General features: G+C 38.9%; 1 protein-coding gene across 1 annotated transcript in view; it reads right to left on the bottom strand.

Annotated features, from left to right (window-relative positions):
* The window catches only part of slc12a5a (solute carrier family 12 member 5a), a 715472-nt gene that overhangs the window by 186919 nt on the left and 509169 nt on the right, over positions 1–19384 (bottom strand). The window contains exon 3 of the mRNA XM_069884657.1: positions 14322–14453. Within this exon, the coding sequence (XP_069740758.1) occupies positions 14322–14453 (132 nt within the window). The remainder of the gene's footprint in view (positions 1–14321; positions 14454–19384) is intronic.

The raw sequence follows: 19384 nt of genomic DNA, 5'->3' as shown, positions 1-19384 counted from the left end.
CAATCAGACTGATATTTCAAGGATCTGTTGCTCTGTCACTAAATCCAATGGCAGATTATTCTGTAGTTTGAGGCAGTGAATGTATGTCACTGTGCAGATCAAGAGCAGTCAAGTCCACCGATAATAAGAGGAAACTAAAACTTTTCAAGGATTATCCTCGTGTTTTAGATGTAGCTGCTTTCTATTCTTTCAGTGGGGAGAAAACAATGACTGTTAGGTTTAGAAATGATAAGGCTTGAAAGTGTCATACTGACAGTTTCCTTGAATTTGAGTATTTAGTAGTGTGTTCATCAATTTATGATCTCAAGTAAAATAAGTTATGTAATACCTGGGTTAAATTTTAATAAGCTGGCCGAGAAGAGTTTTCAGCTAATTCCTGTCTTATTCCATTGTTTACTTAGGAACTGTATTTCTTAATAGTCAAGGAGCGTGAATAATTTATATATATTTTTTAGACATACAGCATGGTAACTGGTAAAAGGAGTGCAACAACAAAACCCCAAGTGTCTGATCTAATGACTGTTGGAACTTTTCGCACTGTCCAATCCTCTTACTTCAATTTATCTTCAGGGAAGGACATGAACTTTGAACTTTGAACCAGGTAGCAGCTATTGAGAAATAAACCATGCTCCGAAGTTCATCACAGGCAAGAAGAACATTTGAAATCTGAACAACTCATCGTTGCAAACCCAGATTAAAGGGCTGACACTTTCTGGCACAAGATTTAAATCATTTTCACTTTTAATAAATAGTCTGTAAATCACTGTCAGGAATATGACAGAACCAGCTTCCAATAAGTATATATCTCATTCTTCTGTCCATTCATTAACTGCTAAAGTTTAAGCAATGCATTTTAAATAGCTCCATGTTCTAGCTCATGGTATAAGACATCTTTTTAACACATAATTTTAACACACCCTGATACATTTAATCCTTCACTGATATCATCAAATATTGCACAGAATTTGGAACACACATCAGGGCTAGGCTGATGTTTATGCTTTGAAGGAACATCCTCCCATTTTACTTCAACTGCATCCGACTGGAATATCCTAATCTGCTTTTCCCTTTTCTTACACATTTTGCTGCCTCTATCTTTGCAGTTGGCCTCAACCATTCCATGTGTCGAAGGTTTATAAGTTATAAGACATCGATATGCAGTCAATTCAAAAGGATTCAGGCAGACATTCAGGTTAAAATTGAGAGCTAGCAATTTAATTCTCAATTTGATGGGATTGATTTGACATTGTATAAGATGTCCATGCTGCTTAATATGTATTAATATGTAAAATGTTACAGCTACGGTTTCGTCCACCTCCTCATTGAACCAGGTTTGATCCTATGGCTTGATTTTAATGAGGGGGTGAGGAATTAACAGGTCAAGAGGATAATGGTGGAGTACATCCCTGGTGTTGTTGATGGTTTAAAGTGCTTCACAGATGCTCACTTTTGACCAGTATGATATATTCTGAATCCATCTTAATTGGGATAGTTGTAATGTAATGCCACACAATGGGATGTGTCTTTGTGTGAAGACAAGACTTTGCCATCACAAGGATTACATGGTGGTCATTTCTACCATTGCTATCATGGACTAGTGTCGCTGCCACAGATTGATTGGTGAGAATTCCAAGTAGGTTAATAGGTTTATCCCTCATGTAGCTTCACTCGCTACCTGTGTGGATCCAATCTGGACCTGTGATCTTCTGGACACAGCCTGCTTTCACAATTGCATTTTGTGTCAAATATTGAAAGAAGAAATTCCCTCTCTAGTAGTTATGATTTTATGCAAGCTGAGTCTTTATTGTAATGAATAGCAAACAACTTATGCAAAGGCGGTGAGCAGGTACTTTCAAGTAATGGGATAAGCAGTCTGATCAATAGCTAGGCCAGGTCAGTGTTTTAAAGATGGAGTGCAAAGAAAATCCACCGATAATTTGGTATAATTGACCATCAGTAACCTTCAGATGCTGAATTGTTAACATGCTTCAATTTACATCAATTTGTGTGATTTAATTCCAAAATACAAATGAGGGTGGAAAGAGTCCTTAAAATGAAAGATTTCAACCTGAAATATTATCTCCACCTGAAATAGTAACTCAGGTGTTGACAATCTGCTGCCCTTTACTGTTTTATATTATTTCCTGTATCCAATTTTTATTTTATAATCTCACCATTATTCTGGCCACTCCGCTATCTCTCTGCTTTGTAATTTAACAGGCTTGTCCCCAGCTTCAATTAGATTAGGGGCTGAATTTACACAAAAATAGCTGATAATTATCACGCATAACATTACTCTTAATGCTACCACAAATTTAAGGCTATTGTAGAAAATAAAAGCTCAGAAGGAAACATAGTGGGATGTTTTGAAGATCAGTTGGATAACAGGAAACAGACAGTTGGCATTGTGGATCTTCTGGTTAGGAAGGTGGAAGCAATGGTATATTACAGTGATAAATATTGGGGCCACAATTCATTACAATGCAAGGCGTGGAAGTTTGGTTGTTACATTTGCAGATAACACAAAGCTAAATAGAAAAGCAAGTTGCAAAGAAGGCTTTTTGAGGGGACTAAAGGTTATAGATTGTTGAGAGTGGGCAATGATCTGGCAGATCAAGCAGAGGGCGAGAAATCTGTAGGTGCCCATTTTGACAGAAAATATAAAACAGAAGCATAATATCTAAATGCTGATAAATGGTTTGCAGAGCTCTGAGAAGCAGAGGGATTTGGGTGACCTGATACATGATCTGCAAATGTCTAGACAGTGGTTCAGCAAATAACTTGCAAAGCCAAGAAAATAATATTGCTATTAGAAAACCTGAATGCAAAACTAGGGAGGTTATGCTTTTTGATAGAAAGAATTTTGACAAGACCTCAAATGGAGAATTGAGTGCAGTTTTGTTCTTAGTGTTCAAGAAAGTATGTTCATATGCTGGAACAATTCAGAGTAGTCTTACCAATCTAATGCTTGGAATTGGTGGGTGGTCTTATGTGGGAAGGTTGGACAAGACATCTTCGCATCTGCTAAGGTTTATTAGAGTGGAAATCATAGAAACAGGGAAGATGGGGTGAAAATGTTTTCCCATTTCTGATGGAATCAGGAACCAGTGGTTATGGTTTAAAAATGAAATGTCACCTATTTACATTGGAGGTGAGGTAAAATAGTTCTCTCAGAGGTTCCTGAACTGTTGGAACTACCTTCATCAAAAGATAATGGAAATCATCCTGAAGTGAGACAGAGGTTTGTGTGTTATTGACAAGTCTGGGTTAAAAGTTTTCAACAAGGAGAACAGGTAAGTAGAGAGACGAGGTTACAATCAGGTGCCACAATATTGAATGGTGGATCAGGTCTAAGAGACAAGATAGTGTATACTTGCTCCTTGTTTTTATTTGTGTGTGAGTGTGTGTTACACACACACACACACACACACACACACACACACACACACACACACACACACACACACACACACACACACACACACACACACACACCATACACCATATATATATATATATATATATATATATATATATTATATGTACTGTATCTAGATACACATATTACCTGCTAAGCATGGCGAATTTATAAAGGAAAAGGGAAAGAACTGTAAGACTGAATAAAGTTCATTCAAATCCCAATGTGAAATGCACTGCACATTGTCAATGATCAGCAAAAGGCAGTGCAATGATCTGACACCAGAGGAAAAGGTCAGTGATGCTAAAGACCTGATTCAAATTGCTTCAACTCATTCGGTCTAATGTGATGTGCCAGCTTGATGCAGCTAATGCACTCTGGAATTCCATCCCAGGGGAAGGACTCATATTCCAATTAACCACAATAGTGACATACTGCAAGACATGTTTACCACACAGATTTTGTTTATTTTGTTTCACTGCCACTTTGCACTCAGTATCCTGTTAAAGATAGGTCAGGTTTCACATTCTAAACAATGTAATATTCAGGAGCAAGTAGAGTGTATATCACAACAGGCTCTTTCTGATAAATCAAAGCTATCAGGCACTAAGTCATGATGCCTCCCAATCTCTTCTCTTTTCAGAAGCTGTCCTCACTGGGTCTCACACTCCTCTCCATAATTGGATCCTGGACTCCCTAATAGAAAGACCACAGTCTGTCTGGGTTGGTAGCAGAATAACGAGCTCCATTACGCTGAGCACCAGCGCACCTCAGGGCTGTGAGTTCACTCTGCTCCTGTCCATGCTACTGACCCATGACTGCATCCAACTCCAACGGTGACATCAAGTTTGCAGATGACTCACGAGTAGTTGGCCTCATTAGCAAAAGCGACAAGTCACACTAATAGAGAGGAGGTGGAAAATCTAATGAAATGGTGCAAGAATAACAACCTGAGTCTCAATGTGGACAAGACAAAGACGATGATCGTAGACTTGAGTAGGATCGGGAATGACCACCCTCCACTACAAATCAAGAACTCTTTAGTAGAAAGAGCGGAGAGTACCAAGTTCCTTGGAGTTCACTTAACTAGTGACCTATCATGGACACTCAATATCTCCTCACTTGTCAGGAAGGCGCAACAGTGACTGCACTTCCTGAGAAGACTGAAATGGGCAAGGCTGCTGGCCACCATTATGTTAACCTTCAATATAAGTTCTATCAAGAGTGTCCTGGCTGATCGAATCACAATGTGGTATGGTTGCTGCAGAGAAATGGATCGGACGTCAATCCACAGCACCATAAGAGTGGCAGAGTGGATCACTGGAGTCTCCCTTTCCACCATCGACATAATCAAACAGGATCGTTGTCTGAAGAGGGCATGCAAAATCATTGAGGACTCCTTTCACCCTGAACACAGCATCTTCTAGCTGCTTCCATCAGGGAAGAGATATAGGAGTATCAGATCCAGCACCACCAGGCTGAGGAACAACAACTTCTCATGGGCAATGAGAATGCTGAACGACCAAAGGAACTACTCACACTAACCATTCGCGATTTTCATTTGCACAAAACAAAATCTATTTATTTATTTATTTTTATAGATAAAATTTTTGTCCTGCCTATGTATTATTTGTCCGAATTTGTGTTGTGTCTGCACTGTTTCATTGGGTTGTATTTGTACAATCAGATGACAAATAAACTTATCTTGGCTTTTCAGAGATCATACATGAGGATTAAAATTCATTTTAGGGAGTGATATCCCTTATTATTTACACTATACTTGCCATATCAATTTGACTATTTAAAACATTCAGTTGCTTTAATGTTTGGTTTGCAGTGAGTTTATTTGTGAATTCAAATATTAATGTTATTCTCCCTATTATTGAACCTCAGACATTTTAATCAATTCTCTTGCATAAGGAAGGCATGTTACTTGAAACATCAAGGAGTGGAGCTCAATCGAAGTCTAGACTGTCAGCAACAGGTAAAATGCTGGCTGGGCAATGATGATCGGATAAACCTGCAAGGATTCGGAAAAGGACTTGGGTTCGCAGTGCAAGAGAAAATAGTATAGAGTTGTGGGGGGGTGGGTGGGGGAAGGGGTTGAGAACATTTTGAGTTGAGCTAAATCTCAAGGCCTTAGTGATTTCCAAACCTGAACTTCATGAGGAGATTGTTGATGTTACAGTTACGATTTTCCAAACCTCTTTCTATTAAGGGGTGCACCCTTTGATTGGCAAACTGTTATTGCCACTTTATTATTTAAGGAAAGTTGGAGATAAGATGGTTAAAATAGGCTTCAAGTCTAGTGGTTACTGTAGTCTGTAATTAGAACTAAACTGATAGTACATTTTGGACCTTATGAGCTGGTCAGGAATAGCCAGCCATTGGGTGAAGCGTTAGTTATTGCTATTCAAACTAGTTTTCTTTAAATATGTCAATTGGACTGGGATCTCATTAGTGCTCCCATACAGAAGTGCCAGTACATTCTGGACTATGTACAGATGCACTGAGATTAGGGTTCAATGGATTTGATTTTCTGCTTTGTCACTCTTTCACATCATGAGTTCTTTCACATCATGAGCTAAGGGGCTGATATACTGTCTATAAATCTAATGTGACCTTCCTGAGACTGAGGGCTCATGAACCTAACTAGCTGCCTATGCAGTTGTTGCATGAATCCCATCTCTTTGTTTTCTTGATTTCTGGAGAGAAAGTCTAACATTCTATTCAACAAGTTGAATTGCTTTTTTGTACCACTCCATCAGAATGAGGATCTATTAATGCTCACCCATTCATAGCTAGAGAGTTATAACATCATACAGGATGGTAAAGGTCCTCAAGCCCTTGTTGACTAATGTGGAAATTTGGCATGTTTCAACAAATGCCCAAGTCTTAATCAGTTGCTTGATTCCACATTGCATGGAGTCCAGAGCAGCTTCTGAAGTTGGGAATCCCTTATACATTGCTGGGAACTACCTAACAGATTCTGCACCCAGTTTGATCTGGTGCATAATAAGTTCTCCCATTCATACTTTTGTGGAGGAATGTACAGCAGGCAAAGGGAAGGCAGCACTTATAGAAAACACTGTTTTACTTTGTTTAATTTTTAAATTATTTGTGAAAGATTTGATGCATCTTTTTTTAAAACATAAGTTGCCTTATATTTTATATATTACCTTCAATTGTTTGTAGATTTCTCTGTCAGAATTTGCATCTAGCCCAGGGAATTTCATGTCCAAGATGGAGTTTTGCGTGAATGAAGTAGATCAGAATGAACTGGTAATGACCTGAGGAACAACACACCAGGGAATGTGCTGGCAGCCAAGTCTCCAATGCTTGACAGTACACTGGCAAATATCCAGGCAGTGTATGAGAGCAGTATTTTTATCTATTCATGGATAATTGTGCATGCAGTATACCTACTGATCTGTCACATTGAGGTCATATTGAAGAAGAATGTGTGGGGAACATACACTGATGTTATGAAGAGGATATTCAGTACAAAGTGGAGCACATTATTCACCACTGAAAATAGTCAACAGAGAGTTCAACAGGAAGAATTTCGTTCAAGAAAGATATATCATTTTTTCTCGAGTTGTTCAGTTGATAAAATTGAAGCCTCTCAACTTCAGTATCCAAAGACATATATGGAATATCAGTTTTTCAACATAAAATTAATTTGATTTTTTACTACTGTTTTTTTTTAGTTTGTTTAAATACAAGTCTTCCAAGAAAAGCTTAAGAAATAAAATGTGACAGAGATTGTATTTTCAGCTACTGCACCTGTCATTTATCAGGGATGGAGTCAGACCAGATTTCATGGTGGGGGTGGGGGTCACACACATGCTGCTGCAGACCAAGGAGAAATGATGTGCTGACAACACTCGTGAAGATATTCTCCTTCTTCAGGGTGAGTCAATCAGAAAACTGACAGGTTTGCGAGAAAATATCATTTTCTATTCGGTCATTGGATCACAGTCTAATTCTATCAGAATCAGAAGTTTTTAAATCAGTGAGCAGCAGGTACAGCAACCTTCAGGGTTTTGTGTGAGTGATGTTCCATCATTTTCACAGAGAAATGGAGATGGAGTGTGTCTAGAGGATAACACCTCAGAATTGCCAGTGAGAATTTCTGGAGCAATGCAAGATGTAACAAAAATGGTTATTCTCACATATTGGTTTCCAAAACAGATTAAACTTTCTTTATATAATATTGCAAAAATTGTCTAGGCACCCACAAGTGCACAAAATAGGAAGCCCACGACATTGTTCTGCTACACAAGCCCATTCAAATGAGTCAGTGAGGCAGCTGTACGGGAGGTACCAAGTTCCTGCTCCTCAGTGAAGGTCTTCTCTCTAGTTCACATGAATTCTGGAGATGGCTTATTGTTTTGTGTAAGAATATCCAAGGTGGCATACAGAAGTTCGGAGTTGTTTTCCATGAGAAAATTATTTAAAATTTAAAAGATAAACATCTTATTTTGTGTGAAATACATATTTACAAACGGTTGGTATTAAAATTTAAATGAATTTCGAACATTCCCTTTCTCTTATGGGGGGGGGGATCTCTATGAATCTTTTAAGGTATAATAGTATCAGAAAGTGAAGTGCTCCTGTTGTAGTTTTTTTTAGTTTGTAGGGTGTAGAGAGCGTCGAAAGAACCAAAGACTTGTTGATCCAAACCAAGGCTTTTATTAACTAAAAGACTGGAGCGTATCACAAGTAGGTCGACTAGTCCAGAATGACCTGGTCTGGCGAGGAGCAATCCTTTAAAACCTGCCAGGTGTGGCTACACTCTCAGCCAATCACAGTCATCCTACACTACCATTTTTGTACATATACACATTGGTGATAGAATTTGTACTATCACATAGGGACGGGGGATTTAGAGGAGATTTTCCTTTCTTTTTTTAACTTTCCTTTTTTAATATATAAAATAACACATGTATTTGGATTAAGTTTGTAATATTGTGAATATGTTTGCTAAGTGGTTTTATATTAAATAAAATATTTTAAAAAATATCCAGGGTAATCTTCACCATGGGAAGAGAAGGGTTTGTTTATCTGAACCTTTAACTTTGTCACTTCTTGTCACATAAGATTAGATATACTCTTCAAATCTATAAGCTGAGGGGTTGATATTTGTGAACCTGTAAGGGCAGCTACGCTACATGATGAGGGATCAAACTGGAGGAAAATGTGAAGTTCCAAGGCTTCCCAAGTCATAATCTAAATTGAATGTTACTCTGCTCAGCAAAGGTATAAAGTATTGGCAGTGAAATAGATCTAATGATGAATAGACCAGCAGTAATGGGGCAACAAATGATGGACAAGATGTTTAAACCTCCTCTCCTTGCCAACCATTCAGTAAATGATGCGTAGGTAACATTGCCACATCATCTTCCTTAAAGTCAGGCAGTTTCAGCATGTTTCTGAATTGTGCAGGTGGGGTGTGAACTTTTCTAGTTGCTTTGCCTTGCGTTGAGGAAAGTTCTTTGGCAGAAACATTGGAGAGGAGATGCATCCAACTTGCTTCTTACAGTATTATTTTACTCCACCAGGCAACCAACTAAAAGAAGATGGCTTTGGATTTAACATTATGCTTTCATGAACTTTATGACTTACTTGACAGAATGACCTTTGAACCACAGTTACTGCTTCAACAAAGGAGGAGCATCAGCTAATTTGGGGATAGCCAGCTACCACAAGAAATAAGCTGGTGACCTGATCATTTGGGTTTCAGTGATCTTGGTTGATTACCATCAACCAGAACTCTCTTACTCTTCTTCTAACAATATCATGGGACCTTTCACAACCACCTGAAAGGATAGATGGGCTTCAAATTAACCTGAGATCTCACCTATGAATGGCAAGCCTTGTAATTCACTTCCTGTACTGCATTGAAGATTAAGTACTCATGTCTATGGTAGATTCGGTTTCTCATCTCCTTCATACTAAACACAGGTACTCCCCAACTTTCAACCTATGTGACTTAAGTCCATCCATACATACACGGGTCACATGTGCCAACTGAATTCCAAAACAAGAGAACAGCGCATGCGCCAACTGAACTCCAATACACAAACCCACCGTGCACGCAGCAACTAAACTCCAATACACGAACCCACTGCGCATGTGCCAACTAAAGAGTTGTGCATGCACACAGAAATCAAGATGGCCATGCCCAACCTATAGATCCCAGGATGCTGCCTAACAAAGCAAGTACGCACATTTTGGCTCATACATGTCATATATCTGTGTAATATTTGTCATATACAACATTTGATTAAAACATTTGCTTTAAGACTTAGGTATTTCATATGAGCGGGCAAAATTCTGATTTATGTCCATTTCGATATACAACTGATCCTTCAGTCCCAGTTATGGTCGTAAGTCAGGGACTACCTGGATATTTATTCCACATTATTGCACATGTTGCTTTTTTTATTTAAAAAAAAATCAGATAACCCCTGTAAATGTTGAATAATAAAATTGAAGTGCTTCTATTTTGTATAAAGATTGTGAGAATGTTTGGGCTAATTTCTACTCTAAGGCTCTTGTTAAATAATAAGAGGACATGCAATTTTCCAAATTTCTTATCTTAGTGAGCAAAATTAATTAAGTTCAATTTAGACTTGACACCAAGAGAATTGGGTCCTGACAGTCACTTTAGCAACCATAAAACTTTCTCCAGCCTCACTGCTTTAATGTCAGAAGTGAAAGAAAATTAATCTTGTTTGCTTTTTCCACTAATATACAAATCTTGTACTTTTCCCCTCTGTGTTAAATGAGACAGAGTATCAGAGCTGGAGCTAATTGGACTTGAGATTCTGTGAGGAATTTGCAAGGATAAAATTGCTCGACTAATGGTTTTCAAACTGCTCCCCCCCCCAACTCATATTCCACTTTAAGTATTCCCTATGCATAAGTGTTCTGTGATTAGTAAGGGATTACTTAAGGTGGAATGTGAGTGGAAAGAAAAGGTATGAAAACCACTGTTTTAATTGTACCTATTTGACTCGTTATGTGCACAGTCTCATATCTCTAAAGGAAATGGGCCAATGACCATTTTTCCTCAAACAAAATATTTCTAAGCAACTTAGAATTAAGATCATAGGAACTTGGAACACAGCATTGGATTCAACTCTTTGTCTCCATGCTGGCAACTAAAACTAATAAAGTTAATCTGAACACCAAGCTCTCAATCTATACCACACGATACTAGTGTTCAACTAGATGTTTATTCATGGGTAATGGTTTGCACTATCCTCATATTTATGGGGAAAAGAGTCCAGAGCTTGGCCATCCTTGTCCTTGAGCCTCATCAGCCATTCAATTAAATCATGGCTGATGCTTGTCACTCAGCCCCATTTATCTACCTTAGTTCCATGTCTGTTAATAGCCTTGTGAACCTTCAATCAATTTCAATCTTAAAATCTCAAAGACAGCCTCTTGGGGCAGAACACCAGTCTCTGAAGAGATTCTCTTTTGCTATTCTTTCTCATTTACTTACTGTAATGGGCACTGGACAATTCTAATGGCTCCTCTTTGTTTGCCTTAGAGTAGGCAGAAGGAAATTTCATGTAATATATTTTCTGTTTTATTACATGACGATAACCATCTTGAATCTGGAATACTACATTGTTATTACTTGTACCAAGAACAACAACTTCCTCAATAGCTTGGGTTTAGTATTAATAGAATATCCCTTTGTCATTGATAATATATTGGAAAAATGATTGTTCTATTCAATCTTTTTAACATCTTAAACATTTAGTTTATTAAACTTTTCAACCTTGCACAATCTAAACATTATTTTGAGTCTAAGAGAGCAAAGTGGTGTGACACATAATGGGCCAGATCTTCTGCTAAATGCTGAGCCATATAATTTTTCTGGTCACTTCCCCCTGGAACCTGGTCTAACTTGGAGTGGGTTCTTCTTCCAACTCCCAATTAACTCCAGAGTTTTAAATTTAAAATTTAGACATATAGCATGGTAACAGGTCAGCTTGGCCCAAGAGTCCGTGCCGCCCAATTTATACCCAATTAACCTACACCGCCGGCACGCTTCATATAGTGGGAGGAAACCAGAACCCCTGTGGAAAACCCACGCAGACACGGGGAGAATGTACAAACTCCTTATGGACAGCACAGGATTCAAATCCCTGACCTGATCGCTTGTGCTGTAAAGGCATTGCACTAACTGCTACGCCAACCCTTTTGATTTATCGAGCTTTGATGTGACTATTATTTTACTTTACCTGGTACAGAGATTAAGCGATGAGTTAGTGCAAGTCATTTACAGGCTGGGACTTAATACAGGGATTTGAGTGGTTTGTATCCACTCAACGTTTTTGAAGTGATTTTCTTTTCTTTCTTTTGCAAGATGGTGCTGGAGAGTGGTGACTTCACTAACTTTGAATGGCATTCAAAAGAGAACTCATAATAATAAGAATTAACCTAAATCCTAACAATCATTTGACGCAGAATTATTCCTGGGTATATATGGTTCAATTGTCAACCAGTCTCTCTAGTTCTGTGATATTTCCACTCACTGGATAACTCACAATCCATACGTACTCACAAATCACAAACCTATTACTAATTATCTGTCTGAACCAATGATGTTATTCTGAATATACTTGATCAATGATTATCAATAAACCACTTGGCCTCAATATATTCTGCAGTCGCTGAAGTATTTGCAATGAATGTGTTCAGATATACAATTATTTACTGTGGTGGCACACATCCTCATGGCGAACCGGCCCACTTGTATCGCCACATTGCGAGGCAGCCATGGGGAAATGGCATCGTCAGAGGTTTCTCTCTGACTCCAGCATCCCTTCCAGCGCCCACCCTGGGCAGCGATTATGACGTCACAATGCACCAGGTAACTGAGCTCATGCTGCCCTTATAGGGGAGCACTGCATCTGAATAAAAACAGTTGTTAACGACTCTCAACGTGGTGGCTGTGTTTCTTCTACTGCTTACACTGCCACAGTGGTGACCCCGATGAGCCCAGATGTTTTTCTGGATTCAAAACACCATGGATTCAGCAGAGGTTAACGCTGTATCCATCAAGCTTCCCCCCCTTTTGGACCCACCGACCAAGAACGTAGTTCGGGCAGGCGGAAGCACAATTTCAACTCTGCAACATCTCTTCAAATGCCACGATGCTCTATCATGTCGTGAGCGCTCTGGACCAGACTGGGCGGATGAACTGCCCTGGGTCCTCCTTGGGATTAGGACGGCACCCAAGGAGGACCTGCAGGCTTCAGCAGCGGATATGGTCTATGGCGCACTGCGTTCCCTGCTGGGTGAGTTTTTCGGCCCAGACTCTGACACCACGGCCACTGACAAAAACCTGCTGGCAGACCTATGCAGGCGACTGGCCTCCCTAGCTCCCCCAGCCTCGGCACGCCACGGCACCCAGCCGTTTCTTCTCCCTAAAGAGCTCGACTCGGCCCAGTTCATTTTCAGGCAGAGGGGACCACAAGGTGCACCACTATAGCGGCCGTATGAGGGGCCATACAAACCACTGTTTTAATCATACCTATTTACCTATATATGGCGGAACCTTCACCCTGGATATTGGGGAGGAGAGAGGAACTTTTTACGGTGGACCGCCTGAAGGTGGCACATCTGAACTTATCACAGCCGGTGCAGATGGCCACGCCGAAGCGCCAGGGCCATACGTCAAAGTGACAGGACACATAGCCGGTTCTGGGAGGGGGGGCGGTTGTGTGGCGGCACACATCCTCATGGCGAACCAGACCCATTTGTATTGCCACGTGGTGGGGCAGTCATGGGGAAACGGCGTCGTCAGAGGTTTCTCTCTGACTCCCGCATCCCTTCTAGCGTGCACCCTGGGCAGCGATTATGATATCACAAGGCACCAGGTGACTGAGCTCATGCTGCCCTTAAAGGGGCGCGCTGAACCTGAATAAAAACAGTCGTTAGCGACCCTCAACGTGGTGGGTGTGTCTCTCTCACTGCTCACACTGCCACGTTACCATATTTCTCATAATTTCTTGCCACACATAAACAGGTTAGTTTGGCCATCAAATCCAAGCAGGATCACAGAGCAATCCCATTCTCTATGATTATTTTCCTGCAACATTCCATCCCATTTCATAGTCGGTGAGAATTAAGAAACTCTTTTCAAAATTGTGTCATCCACAGTTACAGTGAGTGACTAAAATTCCAAATTATTAAAGGTCTTTTTTTATGAACATGAAACACAAACACACACACACACACACACACACACACACACACACACACACACACACACACACACACACACACACACACACACACACACACACACACACACACACACACACACTTGCCACAGGTGTTTAGATTTGGGGAGATGACAATTCTGGCATAAACTGTACCTGAAATTAGCAAGTTAACATTTTTTTTTAAAGTTTCATCTTAAATGCATTTTCATATTACCACATGCAACACAAGCCAGAAATTGGGCAGAGTTTTAAAATGTTATTTTGTTTCAAAAAATAGTCATTAATCTTTGAATAGTTTGATTAATACAGCTAGGAAAAGAGTGAACAATTTTTAATTGACTGTCTGTAAATCTAGAAATAAATGGGCCAGTGGATGAACATGAAGGTCTAGATGTTTTGAGGGAGGGGACAGGAGTTTTTCCATACTCAATATGGTTAAAACAACTTCAGCTATGATTTGTTAGGAGCTTAGGAGTTCAAAGGGATTTCATTTTTTTTTACATCACGTTTTTACAACATTGGAATCATAATCCTTTCACTGGACTTGCATTAGGTTGAAATCTGTCTCTTAAGTTATTGTAAAATGGCAAAGCAGGTAACAAGTGCAGCATTAATGACACAATAGATATTTGCTCCAATGTTTCCTCTACCTTGACCTGCTTCTTTCTGGTCCCCTCATTATTTTCAGCCTCTTCATGCTCCTTGACCCCTTGAGGCAGGTTGGTGTAGTTGGCTAGTCCACTAAGAAGAGATGATACCATAGGACTTGTGTCCATTTCTTCCTGCAAAACAGACAGAACACATAACAGTGAGGAAAAACACATTAACATTCTTGGTAATAATAAGAGCTCTTTGATTCTGCATTGATTGGAGCTGCACTGACTAATCAATAACCACATTAGGAAATTATCAGAATATACAGGTCATATGTGTGAATGTAACAAATGCAGTGACCTGAACTCTAATGCTATGAACAGCTAATCTAGAAAAGGTCCTTTGGTTTACACAGTGTTTCTCTGAGATTAATAGAATCTCATAACAAAACATGAATCTACTCTGGACCAAAATAAGATACATTGAAGACAAAATAAATTCAGCAAAATCCTACAATTTGTCCAGATTCTAAATAAGGTTCCTGAAAAAATTGTACAGGAATATTGTTAATTGTCAACATGATCTCTTATATTCTGAGCCCGAAAGAAATCCATGCTAATAGTGTGTCAAACTTTAGTCAGGTTATAGAGTTTAAACAGTGGGCTTCTTATAATCTATTGACAGGAATGAAAATAATTCTCTGCATAATTGAAAAGATTTGTCTGTAAACATACCCTCAAGCAGCACAAATAAACATGGAATATATGGCTTCAGATTTAGAGCATTATAATGATCTGAAAATTCTATTCCTGCTCAATGAAAGAGAGATGTAACATAGAAACAAACCGTTTGACCCTCTGTGTCTGTGCTAACCAAAAAATATCTATTTTTACACTAAACCTATCCTCACCCATGTTATTCTTCCCATATTCCTGATAACTTTCTCCAGGGTTTACCACTCAAATGCACATCAGAGGCAATTGACAATTTCAAATTAGCTCACAAACCCGTACATTTCTGGGACATAGGAAGAAACCAGAAGAAACACGCATAGTCACAGGAAGAAATTGAAAATTCAACACAGAGAATGTTAAAGATAGGTTTCGAACCCAGGTCGCTGATGCTGTGAGGTAGCACCTGCACTTGTTTCACCACTCCACAACATGCAGCAGTAGGAATATGCTGCCATATCTGAAGGAAGTTCAATGGGCCAAACACAGTGAGCAAGAGCAAAGAGGAGATAATCTATTCCTCACATCCTCCCATATAACCACTGCAACAGGATTGCATCAGAAAGCAGTTGAATGGGGGGCGTGGCAAGATGGCGTAGAGGGAAGACATGTGGTTCCACCTTCCCCCCAGTTAGACTTCTAAATACCCGATTTTAAAACTTGTAAAAGTGGTTAAAAATAGTATTTACAGACTTTGGAATAGTGGAGGATTGAAATGGCTACAAACATGAAGAAATCAAAATCTCAATTGCAAAAGAAATTATCTCATAAAAGTGTTGAAGAATTGAGGCCTACCTACCAAGTTGAAGCCACGGAGTCATTGATTGGGGCTCCCAAGCCTCAGAGGACTCTTGCTTGGCTAAGTATTACACTGGCGCTGATCGCGCATTCGCAAGATGGTGCCAGTTCAGTGATGAGCTCGGCCGGCCCTGGTGCGTGGGCGGATCGGCCAAGTGAGGACAGACTTGCGAGCCCGCAGTATTGCCTGGTGGTCTAGGCAATTAGCAAAAATTAATGCATCGTGGTCCAGGGGCGCGCAGTATAGCATTGGAAGACGCACCTGCGCGGTCGGTGACCTTGCTGGGCATGCGTGGTGCATCGCGAGTCCGTGAGTTATTGGAAAAGGTGTGGGCTGTGGGGGTGCCCAAAAGATGGTGGGCTGACGAGATCGGAGTGCTGTTGACTGGTGTCCAGACCCGCAGCCACACTGGAAGAAGAGCCACTGCGTTAGGGGAGGAAGAGAGCTCAACATTACTGGAATTAATACAGGAAGAAATGGAGACTGAGACCAGAGAAGGAAGGCCTCAAGGGGAAGTGATGGAACCTGGACTGGATTCTGTGTTTACAATATTGGAAGGGATTGCTCATCAAATGGAAAACATGTCAATGCAGATGTCTATTCAGATAAACCAAGGATTTATGGAAGTGAAAACTAAAATGAATAATATGTGTGAAGAGATGACTTCTATGAAGAAAGATATGACTGTAGTTAAAAGTGATGTTAGTAGATATATAAAAGCAATAGATACTGTACAGGATAATTTTTTAAAAATTGAAGAAGCTTTATTTGAATGTAAGAATCAAGTAGAGCATAAATGGAAAAAGTGGAGGACTCTTTCGTGGACTGGGGGATTCAGAAGAAGGAATTATTGAAGAAGATTGATTCATTAGAGCATCAAGGTCGAAGAAATAATGTAAAAATAGTAGGTCTTCCAGAAGATATGGAAGGTTCAGATCCGGTAAAATTCTTAAAGAAATGGATTCCTGAAGTACTGGGGAAGGAATTTTTTTCCGGATGGTCTAGAATTGGATCAAGCGCATAGGGCATTGAGGAAAAAAACATTTCCAGGTCAACCACCGAGAGCAGTTCTGATTCGTTGTTTGAAATATGAAGATAGAGAAATTATATTACGAGTTCCAGAGCAGAAGACATGGAAAATTAGACTCCAATGATGGTTCAAAATAACAGAGTGTTTTTCTATGTGGATTTGAGTCAAGAAATTATTAGAAGACGCCGAGAATTTAATTCAGCTAAAGAAGTGTTGTGGCGAAAGGGTTACAAGTTTGCCTTTCGTTACCCGGCTGTACTTAAAGTTTTTTATGGAAATTTTCACTCTCAGTTTTTTGAAAATGATCATGATGCATTAATTTTTGCTAATTCGTTGTGAGATCTGCGAGGAAATGGTCAGTCGCCACTATCATCACCTAAAAGGAGGGTAAATGAAATGTGAATGGAAAGAATGGTAAACACGGAAAGAATAGAAAGAAGGTTGAATTGATGCTGTCTTCTTGATATTGAAGACCCGGAACAATCATTGGGATTGGAATCACTGGGTTGAATATGTCTGAATAATTACTTTGTGAAAGTCTAACTGAGGGGGATGGATGACAGTGAAACCTGATAGTCATCTGCCACACCCAGATTTTTAGGGAGTTACTACTTTTTATAGTTTACTGAGGGGAAGTTTATATTTTTTTTGCTTTTGTGGTATTTTTATATAGGGGGTGAGGGTTTAGAATATTTAGGGAATTAGAAAGGGGAGTAATATTTTATAGTAGATTTTTACTGAAATGTCTAATTTGAACTTTGCAACTTTTAATGTCCAGGGATTGAATAATCCTATTAAGTGTAAACGGGTATTGGCTTATATAAAAAAAATGAAAGTCGATATTGCTTTTGGCAAGAGCCACATTTGACTGAAAAAGAACATATGAAATTGAAAAGAGAGTGGGTTGGTCATGTATTTTCTTCTTTTAATTCTAAGGTGAGAGGTGAGGTGATTTTAAGTCATAAGAAATTACCATTTGAATTAGAATCCTTTGAAGGTAATGCAGGGAGGGTTTTGAAGTTGAATTGTAAACTTTTTGCTGAATCATGGACTTTGTTAAATATTTATGCACCTAATAAGGATGATGAAAGGTTTATGTCAAAGGCTTTTTTCTTGTTAAATCAGGCTGAGGAAAATATTTTGGTTGGGGGAGATTTTAACTGTATTTTAGATCCTTTGTTGGATAGGTCTCTGAAAAGTATAAGGAAATCAAAGATGGCAATACAAATAGGGGCCTTGATGAAAGATTTGAATTTAATTGATATTTGGAGGAGAGTAAATCCTAAATAGAAAAATTTCTCCTTTCATTCATTTAGACATGATTCATTTTTTAGAATAGATTTTTTTTGGTATCGGCACGTTTACAAGGTAGAGTACTCCAAGTCGTGTCATATCAGATTATTCTGTTGTTTTTCTCTTGTGCAAGTCCGGAAGTGGTGCAATTGACTTATAGATGGCGGCTTAATACAAAGCTATTAAAGAAACCAAAATTTGTTACTTTTGTTAAGGAACAAATTGGTTTATTTCTGGTTGAGAATATTAATGCAGTAAGTAGTACTTTTGTATTATGGGATGCTTTGAAAGCATATTTGCGTGGGCAAATTATTAGTTATACTACGAAAGTTAAAAAACAATATGTGGCAGAAAGCTTAACATTGGAGAAACAAATTACTTAGTTGGAAGAAGAATTTCAGAAAGATGTTACAGATGATAAAAAGGCAGCTTTAGCGAAGCTGAAACTACATTATAATACACTACAAACCCATTAGTATGAGAATTTAATCAATCAATCTAAGCAATGTTATTATGAATTAGGTGAGAGGGCTCATAAGGTATTAGCATGCAATTAAAAACAGAACAGACATCGCAAATTATTAATGCTGTTAAAAAGAATTCAATAGTTTCCTATAAACCTCAGGAAATTAATGACCAGTTTTATTCATTTTATCAACAATTATATACTTCTGAGGGAAAGCAGGAAGCTGGTTCTATTGATTCTTATTTATCTAAATTAAATTGACCTGTTTTAGGGGAGGAGAAGGTTAGGGAATTAGAAGCTCCATTAACAGATTTCGAGATTAAAGAAGCTATACAAGAGATATCGAATGGGAAGTCACCGGGGGATGATGGATTTTCAGCTGAATTTTATAAAGTATTTTATGAAGATTTATCCTCGGTATTTGGAGATGTTCTACAGCAAATAACTGAGGATCAGGTGTTACTGGAATCTTGTTTGAGTGCTATAATTACTGTGATTTTAAAGAAAGATAGGGATCCATTGAAAGTATCTTCATATAGGCCTATTTCTTTACTAAATGTAGATTATAAAATTATGACCAAAGTATTAGCGAATAGACTTGCTAAATATTTACCTCAGTTGATACATGTAGATCAAATAGCAAACAGGTTTTATTAAAAATAGAAATGCATCTGATAACATTCTTAGATTGATCACATTGGTCAATGCATCTAGACAGCAACCCAACCACCCAATAGTCATTGCACTGGATGCAGAAAAAGCTTTTGATAGGGTTGAATTGAATTTTTTATTTAAGGTGT

Source organism: Narcine bancroftii, chromosome 6 (assembly GCF_036971445.1).
Source record: "Narcine bancroftii isolate sNarBan1 chromosome 6, sNarBan1.hap1, whole genome shotgun sequence".
In the NCBI taxonomy this organism is placed as follows: domain Eukaryota; kingdom Metazoa; phylum Chordata; class Chondrichthyes; order Torpediniformes; family Narcinidae; genus Narcine; species Narcine bancroftii.
Note: the sequence above shows the minus strand (reverse complement) of the source record. Positions and strands in the feature narration are given on the sequence as shown.